The sequence below is a fragment of the Liolophura sinensis genome, chromosome 10 (assembly GCF_032854445.1).
Source record: "Liolophura sinensis isolate JHLJ2023 chromosome 10, CUHK_Ljap_v2, whole genome shotgun sequence".
Classification (NCBI taxonomy): Eukaryota; Metazoa; Mollusca; class Polyplacophora; order Chitonida; family Chitonidae; genus Liolophura; species Liolophura sinensis.
In genome coordinates, this window is record NC_088304.1 from 9,271,912 (window position 1) to 9,292,010 (window position 20,099).

The window sequence follows — 20,099 nt, forward strand, 5'->3', positions numbered from 1 at the left end:
GAGTGATTAGGCTCTGGGCTACGAGAAAATGACAGCACTACTTTCTCTATGTTGAAGTCCAAATATTTCGAGCAAGGGAATGAGCTAACGTTTGCAACAAGAGAATTGATGCGTCTTTCACTGTATGAGTGACAAAAATTTATTAAATTCTGCATTGTCTTTTCTCTGTAGATAAAATGCTCTGGAGACCGCGCCGTGCATCATGGGAAGCCAGGTTGTTGTAAAATGGCGGCACGGGGAAACTTAGGAGTGCGAACTCGTTAGAAAAACAAATGTAGTGAATTTCTGCAAAAATGTGGACACTGCACCAGCCTTGCTTTCTTGCGAATAGTCATCTTTGTCGATAGCATCACACCAAAATACATTATGTGACTTGAGATGACTGTGAAACGAAAAGGTAAGTGGCCGTTGTTATGTTTCCAAGGAAGCATCGTGTGCGACGCGGCATGCGCCCGCTAGGCTTTGATCTTGTCGCTAGATACAACCTGAAATTCGATATTATTGTTCTGTTGTTTTCTAGGGCTGCAAAGAAAGGCATTTCTTAATTAGTACTATAATTTATTTTGGTTATTATTATTATTATTATCGGTTTTATTTATTTTTGTTTCAGTAGATAGCATCCACTTATGGGTTTTCGTGGCAATAACTCTTTAAGTAGGCTACAAGAGCAGAAGCGAGGCCTTTCATAGTGAAAATTACAGCTGAACATACTACAGTCTACAGCTTAAGCAAACTTCTTACTGAATTCTAATTCATATTGATTCACACGATTCAATCGATCTGGTGTTCAAAATTTTTTTTGCATTGCCATGAGTGCTGTACCCCGAAAATGCGTGTTGGAACGATAATTAGTTCGTTGTTAGTCCATCTAGATTTTGCTATTTTAAAATTCTGACATTCATCATAACACTGATTTCATGAACGCCTCTCAAGCAGATCGTCACACATCTGCGCACTCCAGCTTGATGGAGCCGATCTCCATGAGGTCTGCGCTTACAGCACCCAAACTTACCTGCGCAAAAAATGCACATTCTTTTTTATGCCTTTTTGGATTGACTTAAGAAGGTTGAAGCTGTTCTTGCAGACGGCAATCAAAATATAATAGTTTTCTAGAAGATTTCAATACCAAACCTCAGTTGCATTTCAAACCCAGAAGTATAGGTCACGTGACACTTCAAAATGGCTGTCGATGCCAAGGCACATGGTACCGCCGAAGTTCTAGCAGTCAGTGTGACCACCACACTGCGAGTTAATTAGTTTCAATTAAGTAATGAGTGCAATGCGACTGAAGAAAACAATGAAAATTAATTAGTGAGTGAGTGAATGAGTGCTTGGGGTTGGACGTAGTACTTAAAAATTAATTATGAACCATAAAAATAATAAAACAAACAAAACAAAGCATTAAGTGCAAATATAGTATTTGTTTTATTGAATTTGGGGGAAATTTATGACCAAGCCCGACATGCATGTGTGTCACTAGGGAGTGGACCAAATCCTCTATGCAGTATACTGCAGGTCTGAGACAGAGGCAAATATAATTATGCAGATCTGGATGGTCCTGTATATGACACACGTGTATGGAAGGCTTGGCGTGCAATTAACCTACTTAACTAAGGGGTATACTTTACATATATAAACGAAAACCTTAAGCAGGAGAAATAACATGAAGAAAGTATACAGACAGAAATATATATCTACAGGTATATGGGGTGGGAGAGAGGGTTAACAAATTTGATGAAATAAGACATGGCTGCTTGGAAGGTAAACTAATGAAATGCGGAAATGGCACGAAAAACTAACCCTTAAGTATTGTCGGAGGAGGATGCTCATTACTTGGAAGAGCATAAGAACAAAGGGCCATAAAAAGGGATGCTGGGAGCTGGATGAACCAACTAAATTAAACCCCCATATAAAGAAAGTGGTATACACGAGTGTAACAAAAAAAACAAAAACATGCCGGTATATAAATACCATGAAAAAAGGTGAACTAACCGAAGTCAACTCCAGACTTTAAGTGGATACTGCCATCTAAACTATGCATACAACGTCTGAACACAACAACAGAAACTGACTGCAAGCCAGCACCTAGTGTTCAGTTATATCTTTTTATGCAGTAAAAATAAAATATAGATGAGGATAGTAAATTAAGAGGATACTAAGTATTAGAGATTCCACCATAAAATTACATATAAATAATCAGAGGAAGTTTTTTAGATTGCCATAAGTGGGAAGGAGGTGGGAGTCCATCTAGATGGGCTAGTTCGTTTTGTGATTGTTTGTCATATAGAGTGACAGAATCATTCAGTGGTTAGCCCAACAAGACTTGCTGTATTGTTAGGTTATTGTGAAGAGTTGTGTACATTATGGGGTGGTTTTGTACTAGTCCATGTTATGTTGAAAATCCGTATTGGATGAGGCGTCAAGTCCAATGCAGATTTCCACCAGAACACTGCAGAGTACAATACCACTCCATATAATGTAAAAAAACACTTCACAATGACCTATTTATTATATAGCTGAACCTGTCTGAGGACATCTCACAAAAATAACGATCGAAGATACATGTAGGGGTCTAGGCCCACAGATTCAGCAGGCCTGGAGGAAGATCTCCCTGTTCTCAATGGACAATGTACTCTGTATCCTGCTCTTGTATATTCCTAAGTTGCTTTTGATCTTTGCTCTAGTATTTTGCAGAATTTGGAAATCAGCAAATAATGACATTTATTCTCACATCCACATTTCCTTGTCAATGTTTACAGAAACGCGGAGGGCAAACAATAAGCACAGCAGTGCCCCCGCCCAATGCTTTTAGCATATAAAGTTACCTCCCTTTGCTACCGTACAATATGAAAAAAATACGGCTCTCTGGGATCCAATGTTGTTTCAAGAACAGGATGGTCACATGGTACAATCTGACTGATTTCACTGGACCACCTTTATAGCTATATAATAATAACTTGGTATGTACACTACAGCCCATCTCTATGTCGTATCTATAACCCAGCAGAAAAGTTTCACAAAACTTTATAACTTGAGTCAACCTGTGGAAGGGTTTCCCACCAGTCATAATAATTTGTAAAATAAATATGTAACTCAAGTCCATCCTAATGCTTGGCATGACACTGATTTCATAAGTCATCCACATCTACAAAATGTAAACATGCACCAGTAAATCCTCTTTTAATGACAATCCAGCCGTGGGTGAGGGTTGTAGCATGCTAACGCTGCATAATGACCCAGGAGCCTCTCAGGAGTTCAAGTCAAGCTCATGCTGGCTTCCTCACCAGCCGTATGTGGGAAGTTCTGTCAGTACTAAATTATATACATGTAACTGTATATTCGAGAACATGCACATCCGGGCACTTCATCCACATTAGGCAGTGGTGAGCAGACAATGAGATGAAAGATAACATGCAAAGGTGAAGGAACAACTTTGATGATATTTTGAAAACTACGGCTAATAATAACTGGAAATTATAATAACTATTTTGCCTGTCAAAAAAAAAAAAAAAAGACAGGCAAAACATAACCCTATATCACTGGTGACTATTAAACCACATCTGAGCAAATTAGCATACTAAAACATAAAACATGCACTTTATCTTGAGAGCCAATGTCTGAACCTTCTGTTATGTAAGTCAGTATTTTGCATGTTCCTGAGTGACTTGACAATAACATGAACATACCCAGCAAGCTGCAGAAGTCCCATTCCAGACATGCCTGACTTGCACACAGCGACAGACAAGAGGAAAGTACTGAATTCTCCATAGTGTGTGGCGTTCTCAGTGATGGATCAGTTTCAGATAATGTAGGCTATAGCAAACTTGCAGAAGGCCAAGTACATGTAGAAGCAGGGCTTCGGGCACGTGTGCATCACATGTATCAAAGGCTGTATAACTACATGTATATAATTCTTATTGATAATAGACTGTTAAGGCTTTAATTGTGATCATTTTGTAGTATGTACACTTTTCAGAATGCCTTACTGAGTTTCTTTCATATTGTGTTTCAGACTTTCAAAAGGCAGCAGCCTTCATTCATGAATTCCTGTTGAAGTTGAACGAAGAAGCAGAATGTGCGGAACTAAGAGATACTTTGAATCTTGTTTTGCTTCACATGCAGAAGTATTACAGGACTTTGCAAATTCGGACACATGAGAAAAGCTACGAAAAGACTCTTTCACTGACCACAAGAGGTCTTAGTCCTCTGACACCTTTCGTTGATGCGCCAGATAAGTTTCAGTGGCGATGGATCAACTTGGACAGTACACGCATGACATCATCCATGACTGTCGACGACAGCATCAATTTCGTGACACTCCCTGCAATGATACAGGCCACAAAACAGGGTGACATTAAGTATATGTTACAGCTAATACAAGCAGGTAAGAATACCATCATTGTGCATCACTGTAGCTTTAAGATGTGTGCAAGTGTATGTACCTGTTTTTGTGGGGTATTCTCTAAGCAGATATTCACACCATACCTGGGCCAGATTTTGAAGAAAAAATTATGTAGGTTTCTAATCCCAGCCTTGCTGCCATGTATGAAGAATTTATTCTTATAATATAAATTAGAGTGATGAGTTTGTGAATGAAAGACATTTGTAAAACCAAATTTTTTATTGGTGAACATCATATGTTTGTTTACTGCATGTAAAGGCTCTAAGTATTACATACTTTTTTAAGCATACTTTTACGAAGCTTTGAGATTTTATGCATCTGATTTTAAAACTGTTGTAGATCCACAGTCCGTTGATTGCAGAGACGGGATTGGACGAACACCGTTGATGTATGCGGTGCACTTCAGTCAGCTAGATGCTCTTAAAATCCTTCTTCAGAATGAAGCTGATCCCAATGCATCATCTCATGGTAAGTCATATACACGTATAACATAAATTTAGATTGTTAGTTTTATTGTCAGCCCTATTTCAGTGCATGTAACAAGCCTGCAAACGAGAAGCTTTAAATTCGAACTTGTCAGGTATGTTACATGTCAATGAACATGTAAATAATGTAGTTATGTTCAAAAACACTAGTTGGATTGAATGGGTTTCAAGTTTATCAGCTACCCTTCAAAGAGTTATTTTGCGTGCCTGATGTAAGGTGTTTCATCTGAGTTAATACCAAATAGTCCGCGAATCATTCAGTAGGTTTGTCATGTATCTGGTGAAGGTTGGTGGTTTACATATAAACCTGATCTGTGTCACATAAGTGAAAAGCTTTGGGCTTGGCCTTGAAAACCAGTCAGTTTATCATTCAGAACAGCCAGAAGTAAAAGGCAACATGAAGGTTACTCTGCTTGGTGCATGACTGAAATTGTACTATTTAATGAAGTAGAACGCCCTAAAAATTCACCTGAAAACATGTAACTTAAGCGTTTGGTGTTTATGTTATGTTTTGTTATTGTCTGCGCAGTTGATTATTTCCATCCATTCTTGCAAATTTGTGGTTTGAGTGGTGATGGGAAAAGACCATGCAACCTTTTCCTTTTAGACAAATTTGAACGTTGTTGTGACGTCAACCCTTTGTCTAACCGATCATAAGAATGTTATATATGAAGGGTCCATTTGTTTCTGATCAGTGTGAAATTCATTTTCTGACAGTTGTGTTCTTCACCTTCATTTCAAGTACACCAAATGTTGCCCCTGTGAGAAAAGGCATCATCAATTCACTCAGACACAAATGTGAACATCAAGGTGAATCGGTGGGTCTAATTTGTGGCATGCTGATTACAGACATGGATATCTCGAGGCCTGGTTGTGTCAGTGTGACAGAGATTGTATAATCCACTATCAGACTTCCCTAGATTATATGTAAGCTTCAATCAATTCAGATTCACTTTCCTGCTTAACTAATCACAGACCGAGTCACTGTCCATAATCTAATAGAGTACGACCAACTGGCACCCACTGGCTAAAATCTCTAACACTGTTTTTAGTAAAATTTCATGTAACATTGTCACGAAAGATCAACCGTGGTACGTATTATATTCCACTATGCAAATAATGCGGATCAGCCGGCACGAAAGAGTATTCATTGACACTAAATGTGATGTAACTTTTTTTTTATTACTTGTTTGAAATCACATTGCGCGATTCTTGAAAAAGAATCGATAGTTTTTATGTTACTACGAACACGATTAAGTAGAAGACATAACTGGCAACAGTTTATTCTTGAAAAAGAATCCATGCGGCACTCTGAGCCATGTCGATTCTTTTCAAGAATTAACTGGTGTTCATTGTTTCTCCACTACAGAACATCATCCTACCTTCCAGACAAATCTCAAAACACTTTGCATTCTAAAACAAATAGACACCTCAGAATGAGATGACATAAGTGTAAACTTTAGTAAGAGATGGGTGGCTGGCCGTACTTGCCAATTTTGATGTCTAATCATACATGCAATCAGTTGCTGATACGTTTGTGTGTTGTGGACAATGGTTTCAGGACACAACAGCTTCACATATGACAAGGGAGTTCAGTTGAAACTGCTGTGAGCACGTATCCAGGGACAGTTCAGTTGGTTCTTTGTGGAGTCAGGTGGCTGGAAGCAAGGACTTAGTTTTGTCCCCCACAACAATAAAATAGACATGCATTGTGGGATCATTAATGGGACAAACTGGCATAGCCGATTAATTATACTGCACAATTACACATGGTGGAACCAACCTTCGAAAGGTTGATTCTTTTGTGCCAAATGTCCTTGCCCGTAGTGGTAGGCTAAATTGGGGATATGTAAATCACTGCCTAGCAGTTCTTCACCACATGTTACATGACCTCACAGTTTATTAGTTCTAAGTATTCATAATGTCAACCTAATCATGCACTTGTTTGGGCTTTTGGCTCATTTTGGGCATTCGTGATTGGTAAAGACTATGGCCAGAATGTTGTGTGCCATAAGGATATGCAGTATGTGTACTGTGTAACAGTATACATGTACATATATTTAATCACGGCTAGAAACTCTTATATACCTTGACATGCAGGTAGTTGTCTAAGTTGTTCGTCTTTTGGTGCTATTATCCTGAGTGTAAAGAATTTATGTGTATCGTATCACATATGTGGTGAACCTGAGGAGTACAGTGTGCGTACATATATAAAACAATACATGCAGAAATGACCTAATAGGATCTGTGAACAGCTGCCAGGGAGAGAATGCATTATTAATGTACCTGTAATCTAGCGTCACACACCTGGGCCTGGTGGGTCAATTCCTGGTAACACAGGTAACATGAGCTGCAGCCTTTCTGTGCATCTCAGCTGTCCGTCTTATCTAACCATGAGTGAGGGATCATAGACGTTTATAGGTTGAACGTGTAGGGTTTGGAAAGGGATGGTGGCAGTATTCTTACACGTTCACACATACGTAGAGCACCTCCAAACTCGTGACCCTGCAGTATCACATTCATTAAACGAGAGTTCGACCCGGCTGGAAACAAACAAAATTTTTGAGCTCATGTTAAATAAATTTGATACTACTGGGTCATGAGTTTGAAGATTCTGTTTATCTTCTTTATGGAAAATCGAGAAAGGTATGAAATTATGCCTCAAATCAGTGAGAATTTTTTTACTGTCTTTCTCTGCTTGCACAAGTGCGTGTGGGATTGCAGACGAATTTAAGAATGTGACATCTGTCAGAATGACTTAACTCTCACAAGCTTGGATAGCATTTCTTAAGAGAAGCCTCCGAGAAGTTGCGGGAAAAGCAGTCAGGAGTGTAGCACGTGCATGTGTGTGAGCATGCAGTTGAAATTTTATGCGCCTACTCATACTGACATTTCCAAGGCATGTATGACTACAGTTTACATTTCTTCGGACGACTGTGAGAACTGGATTACCCTGACACAACGGCATTTAGTGGATGGATATTCATCGTTTTTATTGTTTTTGTGGTTATGAATGTTGAGGGCTCCACCAGAGATCGGCCCCAGATGATTGGTGCACGTGACCTGATTTCCATCTTCGACATGCTGTGTTCAGTAGTTGAACTGGTACAGGCAAAATTTTAATCAATGTTATTTGTGGTTAATGGGGCGGCTGAGGAAAACGAATGAGTGTGGGAGGAACTGACAATAGAACTAAGAATATTGGCTTTCCAAAATTAGTATAGTAGACACATTAGTATAGTTTGTAGACAATTTCCTGTACGTTGTATGTGTACGAGTACTGTACCTGCAGTGGCCGCATGTGGTGCCGTTGGTGTTGTTGCTGGTACGATTGTACATAATCGGCATGGTGAAAGTTCAGCTATACAATCAGATATACTCTTTGCTTGTACATATTTTTTGTTGTTATTTTGTATATTCCCTTGTTTTCCATTGTCTATGGACACAATATTTAGTATATTCCCTTCTCCCTCATTGCCTATGGACACAATGTTTAATATATTCCCTACTTCGCCATTGTCTATGGACACAATATTTAGTATATTCCCTTGTTTGCCATTGTCTATGGACACAATATTTAGTATATTCCCTTGTTTGCCATTGTCTATGGACACAATATTTAGTATATTCCCTACTTCGCCATTATCTATGGACACAATATTTAGTATATTCTCTTCTTCACCATTGTCTATGGACACAATATTTAGTATATTCCCTTCTTCACCATTGTCTATGGACACAATATTTAGTATATTCCCTACTTCGCCATTGTCTATGGACACAATATTTAGTATATTCCCTTCTCCCTCATTGTCTATGGACACAATATTTAATATATTCCCTTCTTCACCATTGTCTATGGACACAATATTTAGTATATTCCCTTGTTTGCCATTGTCTATGGACACAATATTTAGTATATTCCCTTGTTTGCCATTGTCTATGGACACAATATTTAGTATATTCCCTTCTTCACCATTGTCTATGGACACAATATTTAGTATATTCCCTTCTCTGCCATTGTCTATGGACACAATATTTAGTATATTCCCTTCTCTGCCATTGTCTATGGACACAATATTTAGTATATTCCCTTCTCCCTCATTGTCTATGGACACAATATGTAATATATTCCCTTCTTCGCCATTGTCTATGGACACAATATTTAATGTATTCCCTTCTTTGCCATTGTCTATGGGCACAAAATCTCTGACTTCCAGTTGTTCCGCCATGATATTGTCCCAGAAATGCAGATGACAAAATCACGCAGTAAAAAAAAATAGTCTAGTCTGCGTGTGGCTTTTGATTGGCTGATTTCTATGAATGAACTTCTGTGAGCCAGTAAAGTACATGTGGCTACAAGTGACATTGTTGACAAAAGGTGGGATACGATATTTATCGCACCCCCTTTATCCCATGTTCTGGGTCACATTTATGTAGCTACATGTTTGTACTGTGTATATGGTGGGGAGACCGTGAGGATGTGATCCTGGTGGAAACTTTTAGGAAGGGAAGCAGAGAGAAATTGAATTTGAATAGTGTGGAAGTCAATTCCATGAGCAGTGGAAGCACTCCAGAAGTGGTCTGGCAATAAGTATCAAATTAGGCAAAGGTGTCCTTGGGCTATTTGTTATGTTGGCAAGAAGTTTGGGTCTTTAATTAACCTTCTAATACAGTTTCAATACAACTCTAGGAGTATATCTTCTATCCCTGCCATGCTAACTTTGGTAATTTTAATGAAAGATTTCATTAGGAGTCTGAAACATTTCATATTTCTCCAATCCTTACTGGCTGACCCTTTGCTGCGACTCACCCACACAAGGCTGTTTAATAAGCAGAAATGAGGAGGTCTCGCTTCAGGTGTGGTCCTAAGCCACTGGAAGACTGGAAGGTTTGCAGCAAACCTCATGTGTGAGAGTGACGATTGTTTATGGCAGCTAAAGGTTAGGAAGTTGCAAAGTTGATGTGAGCTATCAACAATGTAGTCACACATCTATTTTTATTGAACATTCCAGGTAATACTATTACTGTAGATCTTTGATCAAATGATTTCACATACTTACTGTAGGCCTCTCAAAAAGACATATAGGAAAGAAGGATTACAGAATGCCACCCCTCAGTAACTCCCAGTACATGTGCAGCCAAAATTTTATAACTCTGTTCAGTGCTTGAAAATTTGGCAATTTTTTTTTTTTTCGCTCCATGAAATATTGAAGCGGCGGTTTAGCCAGATCTGTGTACACCGTGGTCAAATCTCAACTGTCCATCAGGTAGCACTCCACTGATACTGTTTGGGAATATTGTCTTCTGGAGCACTTTTGAATAAACATGTGATACTAGCCATAACGAGCATCTAGTTGAACTGTTTGATTTTATTCTGGTGTAGAGTCCGGTCAGAGAACTCAGGCTGATAACTCTTTTAATTTACAAGGGTGAATTATTTTAACTATGATGTTATTTGTTGAAAAAATCTTCCTCTGATAAACAATGTCATTTTTATGTGTTAGCTGCTTTGCTGAAAGGTTTTAATGATAGCCTTTCTGCTGGTTCATGTAACATACACTCACTAAAAACATTTTTGTATATTGAACTTGTAAGTGAAAACTGGAAAGTACTTTTAATGTTGACGTTAGGAATCTGGATGTGTGTGTGGTGAAAAGTATGCGCTGGCCAAGTTGTTGCCTATGTGGCGTTCAAGCATTCTACTGATTATTTCATTCTTAAGTACGGTGTACGACACCAATCGAATAAATAAGTAAATACTATTTATACGTACGTCACTTTGATGTTATGTGGCTCGATGGCTGTAAGGGTACAGGTACATATGGTCACAAAGACCATAGCTTTGCAATTCGTGTGATAATACTAATATTGATATAGTTACGGAATGTGCTAGGCATATGCATGTAACTGGTGGTTATTTTGTTATTAATTCCAACACATTGCAAGTTTTTTTTGGCAAAATGCCAATTCACTAAGGACATCTGAAGGCTTGTTATACATGTACTCTAGGCTTACATGTAGGTAGAGTCATGTATACACAGAGCGTTGTTCAAGCTTTATATATACCATCCCAACTACTACATGTAACAATAATTTTATTACCACAACTTTACATATTGGTCTTTCAGGAAGTAATACTATTTCCCTAAGGAAAATGAAAAGTGTTATCAGCCAGCATGTGTTAAATTCCTTCCTTGAAATTATATTTGTATGTACGCTTATCAAAGGATGTACATGGCTACACTCAATGCTGAGCTTCGTTTTCTCGGTTTTCAAAACTTTATAGAATTTTTTACATATTTTTCTGTGATAACTGTGTTTCATTTCTTCTATGTATATATTGTGGCAGTCTTTATGTTCACTTTAAATGTTGTGCGATTGTGAATATAATTAAAATTTAGAAACCAGTCAATATAATAACATTGCATGTTTCTCCCTCCAGTGGGGAAGTTAAGCAGCTGAGGAAAGGTTTTTCTGTGTTCATATACACCTACATGTACCTGTCTGACATTTTACAATAATTCTTTAATTCAATTTGATGTTTGTTATTACTGCACATACATGTAGGTACATTATCTGTTAAGGGGCCTGCGAGGCCAAGCGGTCAGCACCCCAGTGTGGCGCAGTGACCCAGGAGCCTCCCACCAATGCAGGTACTGTGAGTTAAAGTCCAGCTCATGCTGTGTTCCTCTCTGGCCGTAAGTGGGTAGTTTCCTCCCACAATAATGCTCGTAACCGTCATATGAGTGAAATATTCTTCAGTAAAACTGCAATCAATCAAACAAACATTTTCTCTTGTTTTTCAGTTTGTTGATTTTCTCCATGCTGTCCTTGACATCCAGAATACATTTTAGAATCAAATTCGCGTAAATGAGTAAATGAAATGAACAAACAAACATAATACTGCTTCTGTATTCCTAAAAGGTCCTGTCAGTTGACATTGGTCAGTTTTGTTCTGTTCATTGTTATGACTTTGTGATCTATTTTAGGAAGCTACATGTAATACATGGCTGTGCATGCTTTGTGGGTGTAATTGGCATGTGCATGTAACAAGCTTGAAAGACTGGAGCTGCAAGATCAGGTCATTAAGTATTTGGATTGTTGTGGCAAACATTATCTTTGTAACCCTATCTTTTCTCACAGGTTGGTTGGTAGGGAATTCTTTTATTATTGTTATTACTCAGGCTGTTAGAAACATTTGTATTTTCAAGAACTTAAAAATTAATAACAACAACAATAAAAATACTTCTACCAAAATCCCAATAAAAACTTCAGAGTAAGTCCCAATTTTGAAATCAGGTTATGTCTGATAAACATGTGTTTTATGATGGCCTTGTTATAGGGTTAAATCTACATTGACATATACATATACATGTGTCTCACAGTCCAGCTGTTATAAGTTATGACTATCTAGATGTATTTGTATTAGAATGACACAGAGGCTTAAAGAAGTAAATTTATGATACCTGAGTTACCTGTACGTGTAATTAGAGAGTAGATCTGGTAATTGATAGTTTAGTGGACAATGAGATATGTGTATTTCTATAATGATATCATGAATTGCATTGCTAATGAATTGCGAGCATGATTGTGACCCATGTTTCAGGTAAGTCACAAACTGTTCAGGTGTGTTCAGTTGTCATTTGCGTATTTGAGGCGTGAATACATATATTGTAGTAAGTTAAGAGCAAGTGTGCATTTAAAATGGAAATACTGATCAAGTCATCGTGAACAGTATATGTATATACCAGATTAAATGTCGACTTAATTAACATTGTTGATTTAATTAGCTGATAAGAGATTCCCCCCAACCTTTTAGCAAGTTACCAATGAACTTTCCCAAGTGTATCCTACAGATATGCACACCATATCCATGGAAGTCATGGTCTTAAACGAACATTGGGCCGTAAGTGAGAAGGTCCCTCAGCAACCTGCGGATGGTCGTGGCTTTCTCCTGGGCTCTGCCCCTTTCCTCCTACCATAGCGCTGTCTGCCGTCATATATTTAAGTGAAATATTCTTGAGTATGGCATAAAACACAAATGAGATAAATAAATCAATGAATGTTACGCTGTGCAAATGTGCACTCAATGTCTTATTGGCTGCAGCTCTAAATTCTGCAATTTAGTGTTCATATGTTGGAATATCATGCACAACGCAGTAATTAATTATTTATTAATTTCACAAAATACTGATTAATTTAACAGTGATGAGAATAACCAGATTTTATAAATTGTTCATGAAACAACCTGTACTTGTGCATATCCATGTATCTTTATGATTACAAGATAAACAAGTTGAGTACAGCTATAAGCTCACTATTGTAAGCATGTTTTTGTACATGAGGTTATACCAGTGCAGCTTATTAAGTTAAGATATGGTGTCTGTAAAGATTGAAAGACCAGGCTATAGATGCATACTATAGCTTACATGCATTATCATGTTGCCATGCATGTATGGGTGTAAACTCCATTACACTGTAGATCCAAGTCAAAATGTTTAGAACCTGTTTATGTATTGAGGGGTGAAGCATGTCACTTTAATAGCCATCTGAGAATATACCTGTGGGTCGCATAACGATTTTACACACCTTTCCAGCACTGGTGTTATTGACTGACTGCAGTCTAAATAGCAACCTACCTTTAAGCACTGATCTCCCCCCACAATAGATAAGGGCTGAGAAGGTGTTTTCTGTTGACACTGTAAAGTGGGGTCATGTTGACAGTGCTGTGGTGCAGTGAACTACAAACTTCATGCTGTGTAAGGTTTATCAGAGCTCGTTTATACATGGGTCATGTTCATGTACACACTCCATGCTGAACTTTCTAAGGTTGTCATGTAGAGAGTTCATAATAAATTATTAATTTGAGAAAAAAATTAACAAGTGTGTACAAGAAGCAGGAAGGAGGACAGACAAAAAACTCCCCAAAAACAAGAAGAAACAGTTTTAAGGAATAGCATTATCTTCTTGTTTTTTTTTTTTTCACCTGTTGATTGTTTGAGCAAAAACTAAGGAAAACATCAAAAGAAAGCAAACACTTTGTACACATTTGATTGTAGTTATACACACTGAAATAAATGTTGGAATATTTTCTTTATGATTGTTATCGAAGTATTCCAGCTTGTCTACAACCTACATGTAGATCTTCATGAATTTAAATAAAGTTCAAATTTGATTGATCTAAATACATGGGGTCCAACAAATGAAGCAGTTGACAGGCTATGTCAGATTCATTTACCATGTGGGATGTCTATGCGCCAGGCATAGGTATCCACTGCTTGTGTAAAACGAGTCCACGGAGTACATGTACCATCAGGATGATACATCAGGCACGTGTTGCCACTGCTTTATAAGACAGGTCGTGGGAATGTCTGCCAGCAACCAACCGATGGTCGTGGGTTTCCCCCGGGCTCTGCCCGGTTTCCTTCCAGCATAATGCTCGCCGCTGTCGTCTATGTGAAATATTCTTGAGTACGTCGTAAAACACCAATCAAATAAATAAACATAGACTGGCTCATTGAGTTTGAAGCTGCACATATGTCATTTGGCAATTAAGATGATTGTCGTTTTTTCACCAAGTCTGAACATTCTCCGGTGTAAAATGAAAATATACATGCATATCAGTATAATTCATAAAAATAATATTGTTAAAGATGTATGCATAATGCATACCACCAAATCTTTTGAAGTTAGAAAAGAGCACCTCTGTTTGAGGTGACAACAATTCTTTGTGACTCAGTGACAAAGAAAACATCGAAATGAAGTATTTTTTTTTTGTAGAATGAAAGACATGGTCCAGGAAAATAGTTTGATTTACTTATCTTTTTGGTAAATATTTTCAACCAACATGTTTTAAAAGCGTTTCAATAGTTATAGTAGTAATAATAGTTGTAAAATTTCTAAAAATTAAAAAAATAAATCGAACTGTTATCCTGGATATTTGTCTTAATGGTATTTCTTCTGGCATATACATGTTCCTCATTATAGAGTCTTCTTTACGTTTGCTTGAGTTAATGTCAAATGAGCCATTAATGATTTGAGTAATGTTGAAACAACAAGCTTGCGTGTAAAGAAATAAGCGAATCAGGATTTATCACTACATATGAATCAAGACATTCCAAGATGAAAATGAAGGGGCATAAGAATAGTCATGCACTTATTGTGCAATTCTTGATGTGTAGCATGCTTTTCGTCTTACTGTGCGTTTCCTTAGAGGGATTGAAATATATCTACAAAAACTAAGAATTTAGTTTTTTGCCCTTGCAAACACAAATACATGTAGAATCAAAGTATTTTTGTGCTATTTTAACTATTGCTAAGACTGAGTTTTAGGCTTATAGTCATGTTGGAGTGCTTTTTTTACTTCAACTGTGATTTATTGTTGTGACAGCAGATGTCTTCAAATTATAGCTCTAATAGGGTGTGTAAATAGGTCCTGGTAGATGTGTGTGTGTGTATATATATATATATATATATATAGATAGATAGATATATATATATAGATATATATATATATATATCCTTTGTGTCAACAGCAAATAATGTATACGTATTAGTGTGCTTTTTTCACTTTTCCTAGGACATCACATTCCCAGAAGATATATCTTCCACGTAAATCTACCATTTTTAGCTCATAAGTGCTATGGTTGCTTTTTATTATTTTCTTCTGTGATGTATTTTAAGGCGACCATCAACAAATCCCTCCTAAATGCGCACACAATATTATTTATAGACATAACATATGGATGTGTTGTTTTGCAGATGGCTCGACGGCTTTGCACCAGGCTTGTCATGACTCCAGCTACATGGCCCTTCACATCCTCCTGGAGTTTGGGGGAGACCTCTCTATCCCAGATACCCAGGGGAGGGCAGCTATCCACTGGGCGGTCACCACACCCTCCCTCGACTGTCTCAAGGTTATATACTAACAGTTATATACTAACAGAGATACAAATTGGGCCTTCTTCAACCTTTTCAACCACCATTGAAACCAATATTTTGAAACATTCCGAGAGAACTATGGGACGTAGAGAAATAATTAACACAGTTTTATGAAGCTCGCATCTTTTGTCACAAAAGAAAAAAAAATATTTAAGTGTCATTTTCATTATATCTGTATGCATCAATTTCACTGAAAATACTGCTTTGGAGGTTGGAAATGTTGAAGATTTACAGTAGCTAAAATCTTAAATTGCCAGTGCTTATATAGTGAGAAGAAAAGAAAGAACGAACTCTGGCTGTGGTTGGTATATTGTTCTGAAGTAAAGGATCTGTGTACATATCCTTAACTTCATAGAACAAAACAGTTTAATTGTAGTAGTGTGTTTTGTTTTAGTTCTAAGACATTTGATAAATACCCATCAGGGTTTTACTTTTATTGGAAATCTGGGAATCCAATTCTCATCTTGACTCCCATAACTGTATATCAGGCATGAGGATTTGACGGAAACGATCGTTCTATTTCTGTGTTGGTTCCTAGGTTAAATATTCACGGAACTAAAAATCGGCTTCCTACAAAATAGGGTTTGGCTACTCACTCAGTACTGCTTAGTAAACATTGAAAAGAGTTAATTGCCTGAAGACTTTAGTTGTAAACCTTCAGATTGTGGCTAGGGTGTCACTAGGCACTTGTACTTTGTTGCCAAGAGTGGTCTCACGAAAAATGGACCTTTTTCTATCTCTCTGTGTACATCCAGCCTGCAATGGTATCTGCCACACTATCTGGCATGATGAACAGGAAGTAGCACAGCCAATGAATTGCACATAGGACAGAAGCCAATCAAGGTCCTTGGCCAAATGAGTCATATGAAATTCAGATTCTGAGATTCACATTATTACAAGGCTGTTGTGGAAGTTGTATTTAACACATGCTGAATTGTACTCTTCGGGTAGAGGAGATGGCTCAATCTGACAAAGTTTAGAGTACCCAGTTCTCTTCCTTTTTTCTATAGCTTGCGGTCAGATACCTCAATCATTCAGTGACAGTTCATACGTTTTAAATAAACAGGTTGAGGGACTGTGGTAATTTTTACTTTACAAAGTAAATGAAAATTAGATCTGCAAGAAACACTGAACACCAAAATATACTTGATGAAATGCCATTAATACTAAAATGTTTACTGTATGCAGGTAAACCGGTTCTCACTGCAGAAGATGTTGGGAACAGAGAAAAGGTTTCTCACCGTTTCCTAGTTCAAAAGTACACGGAACCGAAAAAGAGTTTTCCAGCAATTCTGAAATCCTCATTGCCTGCAAAATGACCAAGTGTTCTCAAATTCCTAATTCCTCTTTTAAAAGCAGCTCTTAAAATAAGGCAATTGTCTTCTTATATTTTGTTATTGTTTTGTCCTTGTAATATTTCTAATTGTGTTTAGGGGTCAGGATGTTGTATGATTTCTAGCCCACATTAGATATACATTTATACGTGTAGTGGTGAAAATAGCTCCATAGCTAGCCTTGTGTCACAATTAAAACACCTTTATTCATCCACATAACAAAACTACCTTTTTGAGTAGTTATAAGTTTATTGTTTTATTAGTGCATTTTTTATGGATATAACGTAATTCTTCTGTTTTGAGGGACATCTGGTCTCCTCTTTTTAGACAACGCATGTGTCTTCAACAAGAATACACAGCTTTTCTTTTTCCATGTGGTTAGTCCATGTAATGAAGAATATACTGTTATCTTTACTTTTCTGAAAAAAAAAAAAAGAAAATGATGTAAGAGAAATCAGGTTTTTTGCTTTCAGTACCACTAATATCTGTCCTAAAAATTACAAGAGTCATAGTGGATGATATTTTCCTGTTGTCATGCAGGGATATTTCTCCCATGTTAACTCCTAGTCATGTATGTGTGCGATCGTAATACTGAGCCTGAGGGATGATTAAGCCAAAGCGACTCAAGCATTGTAAGATACACACATAACACAGGTATTGAGTATGACTGTACAACACGGGTGTAGGAGCTACCTACACATACATGCATGTACCACACTGCAGGGTGATCCTGCTCATAGGCTCTGTGTCATCACATGCTATGGAGCTCACTTCCTGTTTTGATGGTATCTAGAGGCCTACGGTCACTGCATGCATGTAATTTTGATTAAGCCTATTGTCATTTGAGTCCTGTTTAATTCATGATCCTATGACATGTATGTAAGGCATATCCCTGCTGTGCACTATATGAGTGTTAGAACCTCAGTCACTTTGTGGTTATTCTGAATTTATATCACCTTATTATTTGTGGGAATAATAAAGGCCATAACATTGCAAATAACACAAATATAAGCAAGGCATGCACTCGGACAGCATCAGAATTTTGCAAGCCACCATTTTCAGATCATATTTCCCTATTGACCTGCCCTTTTGTTTCTGATAGGTTGGAAATATATCACACAAAGAGCTTTTTAAGGATTGCCAAATTTGTGTTGACATATATCACATGCTGTAAAGGATTTCAGAGTTGCTGCTAATATGTGTTGTTTTGATAAACTAGTTCCTCCACTTATTATCTTCAGACTGCATTATAAAGTGAAAAATTCCTCAGTGCAACATTAAACACATGTAAAATGAATAAATGTACTCTGTACACGTACCTTTCAAATTAGATCAGTCTTAGGGATATAAGTAAAACTTTCCCACATGTATGCATTTCTGCAAGAAGGCCTGTGCTATGGCACATTAGATATAAGCCTTGTTGTTATATTTGAGTAATTATGTCATTGCCCTGCATCTATACTTGCAAACATGTAGATGCATGTAGATGATAAGGTGTGCAATTGAACAATTAACACAAAAGTCCTGGCGCAGTGAAATAATTTCATAGTTTTTTTTGAAGAATGTAAAAGTGCAAGTTACTGTAATTACTGAATTTACAAACACAGGCATGTATTTGTCATATGCTGTTAGACTCTCAGTTTCATTCCTCTGGCTGTGACAGTACGGCATCAGAATTGTTCAAAATTCATCTTCCATTTCTACTTTTTTATAAGTGTACCAAAGGACGACATGCGTTAAATTCAGTGTTTTCATCAGAACTTTTTTGCTGTTGCAGTTGTTGTTGAAGTACCATGCTGATGTAAAGGTTAAAGACAAAGATGGGCTAACCCCAAGCATGTGGGCATGTCGCCTTGACCACATCAAACACTTCGAGCTGCTGAGCGCGGCGGATGATACCGAGCCGACCGAAGGCGAGGAGATTGAGCGGGATGGTAATGGTCGCACCTGGATGCACTGGGCAATCCGACGGACAGAGCCACTAGAGTGTCTTCAGGTCAGTGAGTCAGGAGTGTAATCTAGTGGGGAGTAGGGATGATAATCATAACATTGAGGTATTACAGGAGGAAGAATGTTGTATGGTTTTGTTCAGGTACATGTTACATGACTCAGCAAGTCATTGTGAATTCTTCAGTCTTCATTTGATTGTTACATTATATGTCTTCTTCGCATGTACGTTAAGGTTGGTGCCTTTTAAAACTAAGGACATTTTATATGACAGACAGAGTATACTGTTACAAATCAATGCAAAATACACAGATTTTTTAATACCTTTTAGAGATGCCTGAATTACAGCATATATTGAAAAAGCCCAAATTGGGGAGAAAATTACCTCATAAATATAACTGAAATGTTTCAGAAAATTTCCTGCATTGCAAGTTACTGACTGTACAAAGATTTATATGTAATTATGACACTATGATTTGAAATATAAGGCATTAGTTTCAGGCTTCTTAATAATAAATGAAAATATCCTCCTGAAAACCCCTCTAAATGAGTGCCCAAATTGGAAAGCTGTATTGGACAGCAAGTAACTTATTCCATTGGAGTCTTAAAGACAGACTCCAGGAATTATTTTTATGAATAGGGGAGCCAGACTGTAGTGCATTATAGATTAATGTAAATATATAATATATATAAATGAAATATTCTTAGTACAGCGTAAAACACCAGTCAGATAAATAGGTGTAATATGTTCCTTGCTAATGGCTTCATCAGTGGATACTGGGCTGCTGCTGTGTTAACCCCAGTGATTTGACAGATACATTTACGTAATGAAGTGGGGTGTATATAAATATAGAAATACAACAACAATCAGTGGAACTGTTACCACATGACTATATTCTTGCACCACCATTATGCTGGCCACTGTCATATAAGTGAAATATTCTTGAGTATGATGTAAAGCATCAGTCAAATAAAGTAATATAATCC

At 37.4% G+C, this 20,099-nt stretch overlaps 1 protein-coding gene across 1 annotated transcript in view; it reads left to right on the forward strand.

Annotated features, from left to right (window-relative positions):
- Positions 1 to 241: 241 nt before the first annotated feature.
- LOC135476531 (neurogenic locus notch homolog protein 1-like) overlaps positions 242 to 20,099 on the forward strand; it is a 34,474-nt gene continuing 14,616 nt past the window's right edge. The window contains exons 1-5 of the mRNA XM_064756577.1: positions 242 to 397; positions 4,013 to 4,384; positions 4,742 to 4,870; positions 15,652 to 15,806; positions 18,943 to 19,161. Of these exons, the coding sequence (XP_064612647.1) occupies positions 379 to 397; positions 4,013 to 4,384; positions 4,742 to 4,870; positions 15,652 to 15,806; positions 18,943 to 19,161 (894 nt within the window). The 5' untranslated portion in view covers positions 242 to 378. The remainder of the gene's footprint in view (positions 398 to 4,012; positions 4,385 to 4,741; positions 4,871 to 15,651; positions 15,807 to 18,942; positions 19,162 to 20,099) is intronic.